An 8368-nucleotide genomic window follows, 5' to 3' on the forward strand; every position below is an offset into this window, starting at 1 on the left:
TTGCAAGCTATTATGAATCTTCTTTTATTTGTAAAGATATACTTGAAGGATAAATGATGCGATTTCAACGTTATAATTTTATATAAAAGAAAAGAGATGTGAAAACTAAAAGTATTCTAGAAGTAACAGTAACAGTCAATAGCTATAGAAAGATTAAAGTTTCATAGAAAATTTAAATATTTAGAGATTAAGTATCAGATAATTATATCCTAAACCTAAATCAATATTAAATAAAGGTATCATTTTCTGTTTAATACTTGAAAATTTTGTCTCGTATTTCCTGCAGTTTGCCTCTGAAAAACATTGTTGCATTTAAGGTGTAGGTAATTACACTACGTCACTGTAGTGACTTCTACTACTGTGTATATGTATACATGTCGCGTACCAACTCATAAGAATATTATTTCTGAGGGATGCATTGCGACGGACACATTATAAAATGAATAATGAAGTTACTGTGAAGGGTGGAAATATGGACACACATGTGGATATCTACATCTAAGAAGTTCGATCTGACAGCAAAGTAATAGTCTATCGACACTGGCCAGTCATTCTAAAGATTTCGATGTTTACTATACTTCGGTTGTGTGATCGCTTAAAGTATTTCTCTTTTTAATAATATTTCGATTCATTTTTTACGGTAAATATCACAATGTTTACTTCTAATTATTAAATAAATCAGAGAGCTACATTGGCTATAAATGTAATAAACAAATAATATTTGTAAAGTACAATTACAAAATTAAAAACATATTTCTTAAATTCCTATAATAAAAATAGCATTTTTTGAAGTGACAAAATTGCTATTTATTTGAAATATGTGTTTAAGTAATAATTTGGCATGTTACAAAAAGTTGGCAGTATTCAGTTACATGTAATATGTGTTTCACAGATGATATCAAAGAGTATGATAATCTTCTAAAACATGCGCATACTTACGTTTACTTTTAAACTTTTAACGATATGTGGATGTTGGCGACCGGATTCTTGGTCATCGTTGCATAAACGAGTAGCATACAACATGTATACAAGTATAATAGTTTTATTGCTAAATTCTTTTCTGCTATCGCAATTGATGGACGTAATCCTAACAGTGAATAATGCCGACGATTTTTCTGATAATTTCTTTGTACTAATTGCTATGTTTATTTCTTGTTGTAAACTATTTATTTTGCTTATGAATCGTAAAAATATTATCATGCTGATCAACATGTTGATGGACAAACCATGTAGACCGTCGAGATCGACAGAAATGAACATTTTTGATAAATTCGATAAAAGCATGCAGTAAGTATTAACAAACATCAACAATATCTCTAAATACCACATGCAGTATTAAAAGTTTTGATTAGGATCAGAGTTACCAAGACTTAAAATACGTAAAAAATTGATATGAAAACTTGGAAAATTATTATACATTTAAACAATATTTTATAATTATTTTAGCATTAATACTTGGCGCTACGTATATTTGGGAACGGTAACACAATCATGTATCGTGTTATCTTCTTTATCTATAAGCTTCAAAAATAGAAAATTAACATTCAGAGCATGGTTGCCATTTGATTACTCATCAACGCTATTATTCTCTCTGATGTACACTCATCAAATGATAAGTTTGGTTACTGCAGCATTTTTAAATATTGGTTGCGATACTCTCATCTGTGGATTATTAGTCCATATTTGTTGTCAAATTGAGATCTTACTCTATCGTTTGAGAAAAGTAGTATCTTATTCTGACGTTCTTCGCGATTGCATACGTCAACATTATCATATCATCAGGTTAGTTTTACAATTTTACCATTTTTACAAATGTTTAAAAGCATTTTTAATTATTATCAATTATACCTTAACATAATATTACTTCCATTAAGTATAGTTTTCTTAAAATATGTTATTGTACGAACAAAATTGTTAAATTTTAGACTTGCATTTATTGTAAATGCAAAATTTAGACTGACTATTACTATCCAGTTTATAATGAGTACATTGGTAGTATGCTTCAGCCTCTATCAAATAAGTAAAATAGCAACTAAAGCTAAATATATTGAAATGACATTATATATATCTTGTATGTTAACGCAAATCTTCTTGTATTGTTGGTATGGGAACGAATTAAAGCTAAAGGTATGATAGTAGACATTTAGTGTATGGTACGTGTGCTACGGATGCTTTTTAATAATTGCTAAATTTATTTAGCCTATATTTAGTTGCAAAATATTAATAGTATATGTTGTTAAGACTTTTTAATATCTACGAAATATCAGTACGACATAAATATATTTCGTTTCTGAATGCTATTTGTAGTATAGATTTGTAGTATAGATTTGTAGTCTAGATATTTACTTGCATTTATTGATATATTTTACATATTTCAGTAGAGTCAACAAATGATTGACAATATTTTCGGAATGGAGTGGTTGACCTTGGATGAAAATAAAAAGAAGTCTCTAATGATAATAATGAGGCGAACGATTATGCCTATTCAGATTACCTGTGCTTATATTATTCCCATGAATATTGATTCTTTTATGGGTGTTAGTATAATTATTATTGAAGCGCTAATTTAGTCCAATGTTTGTTTCAGATATATTTGTTAGATTGAATTTTTAGATAGATTAGATAGTAAATATGTTTTACACTTAAGGAGAGATTTATAATACACTTTTATATTATTAAAATATTCTGATAAATTTTTTAAATATATTACTTTAATATTAACGATTTAATAAATTAAATACGTTGTTTAATAAAAAATTCGGTAAAGCAAAATTGGAACTATTATTTGTGACAATATAACCAAATACAACACAATATTTATTTACCGTTAAAATTTAGAGTATATAATAATATTATTGACAAAATAAGCTGCAAATTGACTAACTAAAATTGAACATTATTTTAACAAAGATTATCTATTAATTCTAGATACTTAAGACGTCTTATTCTACTTATAACTTACTGCAAAACATGAGAATATAATTCTATGAAAGATCGATGGAATTAAAGTGCTAGGCATGTCATAATGTTAAGGTTTTACTGGCAACGAAGGACTCACGATATTATATCAATGCAAATACATGAATTAATATTCTTACTATAATCAATAAGTGCAACATATAAATGTTTAATTGTGCTTGTAGCACTTAATGAAAATAATATACATGTCTTTAACGAAATTCTAAAAAACAAATATATGTGTGATGTTTTCGATAAAACTACTTACGCACTTCTCATGAAATCAGCACAAATATGATTTATACATTATTGTTATATACATATATGTATGTGAAACAATAATATATGTATATACATGATGTGATAACTTGTTTACTCTATATTAGAGACGTGATAATGGTTTTTATCCTTGATTTCAATCCTTAATTTAAATGGAGATCACTTCATACAACAATAACTAAAAATGACTTCAATAATTAAATGCTTTCTGTTTTATTTTTTTTCACTCTATCGCCAAGAGACACACTAAGAAATCGTCACATAAGCTTTGTATTTGTACAATTTCGATGTGCGATAATAAGTTTTTTGTTAAGAGATATATTATTGCAAGTTAATTAATAGGTTCCAAGTGACTATGAGAAGGGAGTTCGAGAAAAAATATTTCACTATAGTTTTGTGAATAAGAGAAAGAGGTTTTAGTATTACAAGCATTCTAGAAGAATCAGTAACGTCAAGAGCTATAGAAAGATTAAAATTTCATAGAAAATTTAAATATTTAGAGACTAGGTAACACAGAATTATATCCTAAACCTAAATCAATATTAAATAAAGGTATCATTTTCTGTTCAATACTTGAAAATTTTGTATTGTGTTTCCTGTAGTTTGCGTTTGAAAAGCATTGTTGCATTTATAGGTGTAGGTAATTACACTACGTCACTGTAGTGACTTTTACTACTGTGTATATACATGTTGCATACCAACTCATAAAAGAATTATTTCATGAGGGATACAGTGCGAGGGACACACTATAAAATGAATAATGAAGTTACTGTGAAGGGTGGAAATATGGACACACATGTGGATATCTACATCTAAGAAGTTCGATCTGACAGCAAAGTAATAGACTGTCGACACTGGCTAGTCATTCTAAAGAATTTGATGTTTACTATACTTCGGTTGTGTGATTGCTTAAAGTATTTCACTTTTATAATAATATTTCGATTTGTTTTTTACGGCTAATATCGCAATGTTTACATATAATTATTAAATTAATCAGAGAGCTACTTTGGCTATAAATGTAATGAACAAATAATATTTGCAAAATAACATTACGAAATTTAAAAAAAGATATTTCTTAAATTCATATAATGAAAATAGCATTTTTATTAAGTGACAAAATTGCTATTTATTTTAAATATGTGTTTAAGTAATAATTTGGTATGTTATAAAAAAGTTGGCAGTATTCAGTTACATGCACTGTGTGTTTCATAGATGATATCAAAGAGGATAATCTTCTGAAAAAATGCGCATACTTAAGTTTAATTTTACACTCTTAACGTTATCTGGATGTTGGCGACCGGATTCTTGGTCATCGTTTCATAAACGAGTAGCATACAACATATATACAAGTATAATAGTTTTATTATTAAATTCTTTTCTGCTATCGCAATTGATGGACGTAATCCTAACAGTGAATAATGCCGACGATTTTTCTGAAAATTTCTTTGTACTAATTTCTATGTTTATTTCTTGTTGTAAACTATTTATTTTGCTTATGAATCGTAAAAATATTATCATGCTGATCGACATGTTGATGGACAAACCATGTAGACCGTCGAAATCGACAGAAATGAACATTTTTCATAAATTCGATAAAAGTATACAGTAAGTAATAACAAACATCAACAATATCATAATATATTATGTTAATAAAGTTAAAGTTATATATTTTCTATTACTTTTTAAATCATGATTTTTAACAATTTTTTTGTTTAAATGTTTAATATAATTAATTTATCGTAAATAGAATATGAAAGAGAATATAATTATGAGTTATTAAATTTAAATTGCTTTTTGAATTAACCCACGAGGGCTTAACAAATCCCATGCTTTTCTGTTATAAATCTATGTATTTTGGATCCTAATTTAAGTTTTTATATTGCATTTTTGTTTGCGGGTAAAAAGAGTATCTATTACCTAAAATTTAATCGGTGTTGATGTGGAAAAATATAGAAAAGCGGAAAGAGAGAAAGAATAAATATAAAAAATAAGCAACTTTTATCATTTTATGGATAAATATTCAAATAATTAATAATTGATTTTATCTACCTATTCATGTAATATAAATTCACTATTATCAAATACAGTATAAAAGTTTCGATTAGGACCAGAGTTACCAAGACTTAAAATGCGTAAAAAATTTATATTAAAAGTTTGAAATTTACCATATATTTAAATAATATTTTATAATTATTTTAGAATTAATACCTGGCGTTTCGTATATTTGGGAACGGTAACATTAACATGTATCGTGTTATCTTCTTTATCTATAAGCTTCAAAAATAGACAATTAACGTTCAGAGCATGGTTGCCATTTGATTACTCATCAACGTTATTATTCTCTCTGATGTACACTCATCAACTCATAAGTTTGATTGCTGCAGCATATTTAAATATTGGCTGCGATACTCTCATCTGTGGATTATTAGTTCATATTTGCTGTCAAATTGAGATTTTACTCTATCGTTTGAGAAAAGTTGTATCTTATTCGTACGTTCTTCGCGATTGCATACATCAACATTATCATATCATCAGGTTAAGTTTTACAATTTTACCAATTTTACAAATTCTTATAAGCATTTTATAATTATTATCAATTACATCTTAACATAATATTACTTTCATCAAGTATAGTTTTTTAAATATGTTATTGTACGAACAAAATTGTTAAATTATAGACTTGCTTTTATTGTAAATGCAAAGTTTAGACTGACTATTACTATTCAGTTTATAATGAGTACGTTGGTAGTATGCTTCAGCCTCTATCAAATAAGTAAAATAACGACTAAAGCTAAATATATTGAAATGACATTATATATATCTTCTATGTTAACGCAAATCTTCTTCTATTGTTGGTATGGAAACGAATTGAAGATAAAGGTATGGTAGTAGACATTTAGTGTATAGTAGATATGCTACAGATGCTTTTAAATAAATGCTAAATTTATTTAGTCCATATTTAGTTGCAAAATTTTAATAGTATATTTTTTTAGGACATTTTAATATCTACAAAATATCAGTACGACATAAATAAATTTTGTTTCTTAATGCTATTTGTAGTATAAATATTTATTTGCATTTATGAATATATTTTACATGTTTCAGTAGAGTCAACAAATGATTGACAATATTTTCGAAATGGAGTGGTTGTCATTGGATGAAAATAAAAAGAAATCTCTGATGATAATAATGAGGCGAACGATTATGCCTATTCAGATTACCTGTGCTTATATTATTCCCATGAATATTAATTCTTTTATGGGTGTTAGTATAGATATTATTGAAGCGTTAATTTAGTCTAATTTTTGTTTTAAATGTATTTATTAGATTAGATTTAGATAGATTAGATAGTAAATATGTTTTACACTTGAGGAGAGATTTATAATACATTTTTATAATATTAAAATATTCTGATAAATTTTTAAAATATTATTACTTTAATATTAACGATTTAATAAATTAAAATTACATTGGTTAATACATGAATTCGGTAAAGCAAAATTGGAACTATTATTTGTGACAATAACCAAATACAACACAATATTTATTTACCGTTAAAATTTAGAGTATTTAATAATATTATTGACAAAATAAGCTGCAAATTGACTAACTAAAATTGAACATTATTTTAACAAAGATTATCTATTAATTCTAGATACTTAAGACGTCTTATTCTACTTATAACTTACTGCAAAAAATGAGGGTATGATTCTGTGAATGATCGATGGAATTGAAGTGTTACTCGTGTTATAATGTGAAGGTTTTACTGGCAATAAAGGATTGACGGTATTATATCAATGCAAATACATGAATTAATATTCTTTCTATAATCAAGAACTGCAACATATAAATGTTTAATAGTGCTTGTAGCACTTAATGAAAATAATATACATGTCTTTAACAAAATTCTAAAAAACAAATATACGTGTGATGTTTTTGATAAAACTACTTACGCACTTCTCATGAAATCCGCACAAATATGATTTATACATTATTGTTATATACATATATGTATGTGAAACAATAATATATGTATATACATGATGTGATAACTTCTTTACTCTATATTAGAGACGTGATAATGGTTTTTATCCTTGATTTCAATCCTTAATTTAAATGGAGATCACTTCATACAACAATAACTAAAAATGACTTCAATAATTAAATGTTTTTTGTTTTATTTTTTTTCACTCTATCGCCAAGAGACACATACTAAGAAATCGTCACATAAGCGTTGTACTTGTACAATTTCGGTTCGTGATAACAAGTTTTTTGTTAAGAGATATATTATTGCAAATTAATTAATAGGTTCCAAGTGACTATGAGAAGGGAGTTCGACAAAAAATATTTCACGTAAAAATTAAGGGAAATGTATAAAATTTTTTCAGTTATCCTTAAAATTATACTGCACATCGTTGTTTTAATCAAATACAATTTAGTACACTCTTATAATAATTTTTGTAATAACTTTATTTAGGTAAATTAATTAAAAATAACCGTTAAATAAATATTTATAAAAGTACTTTTACTTCGTGTATTTTATATTAGTGTTATATTCCTTATCAATCTTGTCTTATGTGTAAATGTAGATTTAAGGATAAAGAAAACAATTTCAATGTTATAGTTTTGTGAATAAGAGAAAGAGGTTTTGGTATTACAAGCATTCTAGAAGAATCAGTAACGTCAAGAGCTATAGAAAGATTAAAATTTCATAGAAAAATTAAATATCTATAGCTTAAATATATATCACAGAATTATAACTCAAACCAACATTAAATAAAGATATACTTTTCTATGCAATGTTTGACGATTTTGTCTCCTATTTTCTTTACGTCGACTCTGAGAAACATTGTTGCATAGATATAATTACGTTGACTCGTATGTGAATTTTGTTACTGTATATGTACCATACACGTATATGTAGTATATCGACTCATAAAAATGTTATTTCATGATGGACACGTATTGCACTCTACACATTATAAAATAAATAATAACGTCTACTGCGAAGGGTGGAAATACGAATATATACATGTGAATCTACACCTAACAAGTTCGATCCAAAGCTATGAACAGTTGACATTTGTCCGTCAATCTAAAGATTTTGGTATTTGCTGTACTTATCACGTAC

At 26.5% G+C, this 8368-nt stretch overlaps 2 protein-coding genes across 3 annotated transcripts in view; both read left to right on the forward strand.

Moving 5' to 3' along the window:
• The first annotated feature begins 501 nt into the window (after positions 1 to 501).
• LOC105570324 (odorant receptor Or1-like) lies at positions 502 to 3419 on the forward strand. 2 transcript variants are annotated; one of them, XM_012027439.1, is made up of 6 exons: positions 502 to 640; positions 893 to 1287; positions 1447 to 1782; positions 1926 to 2127; positions 2382 to 2537; positions 2929 to 3419. In XM_012027439.1, exons 2-6 carry the CDS (start codon positions 926 to 928, stop codon positions 2980 to 2982), a joined length of 1110 nt encoding a protein of 369 aa, XP_011882829.1. In that variant the 5' UTR covers positions 502 to 640; positions 893 to 925; the 3' UTR covers positions 2983 to 3419. The 2 variants fall into 2 exon arrangements, with proteins under 2 accessions (XP_011882829.1, XP_011882830.1); XM_012027440.1 differs by lacking the exon at positions 502 to 640 and adding an exon at positions 684 to 703.
• Positions 3420 to 4029: 610 nt separating this feature from the next.
• LOC105570362 overlaps positions 4030 to 8368 on the forward strand; it is an 8936-nt gene continuing 4597 nt past the window's right edge. Inside the window, exons 1-6 of the mRNA XM_012027490.1 lie at positions 4030 to 4255; positions 4450 to 4842; positions 5437 to 5772; positions 5916 to 6117; positions 6346 to 6501; positions 6893 to 6940. Coding sequence (XP_011882880.1) covers positions 4481 to 4842; positions 5437 to 5772; positions 5916 to 6117; positions 6346 to 6501; positions 6893 to 6940 — 1104 coding nt within the window. The 5' untranslated portion in view covers positions 4030 to 4255; positions 4450 to 4480. The remainder of the gene's footprint in view (positions 4256 to 4449; positions 4843 to 5436; positions 5773 to 5915; positions 6118 to 6345; positions 6502 to 6892; positions 6941 to 8368) is intronic.

This window comes from Vollenhovia emeryi, unplaced genomic scaffold, assembly GCF_000949405.1.
Source record: "Vollenhovia emeryi isolate VEMERY1.0 unplaced genomic scaffold, V.emery_V1.0 DF939121.1, whole genome shotgun sequence".
Classification (NCBI taxonomy): domain Eukaryota; kingdom Metazoa; phylum Arthropoda; class Insecta; order Hymenoptera; family Formicidae; genus Vollenhovia; species Vollenhovia emeryi.

Excerpts from the sequence above, each read along its gene's own strand:
- LOC105570324 (XM_012027439.1), top strand. The coding sequence starts at position 926 with ATGCGCATACTTACGTTTACTTTTAAACTTTTAACGATATGTGGATGT. Across the intron at positions 1,783-1,925 it reads CAACATTATCATATCATCAG|ACTTGCATTTATTGTAAATG; the intron begins GTTAGTTTTACA and ends GTTAAATTTTAG. Across the intron at positions 2,128-2,381 it reads GGAACGAATTAAAGCTAAAG|AGTCAACAAATGATTGACAA; the intron begins GTATGATAGTAG and ends ATATTTCAGTAG.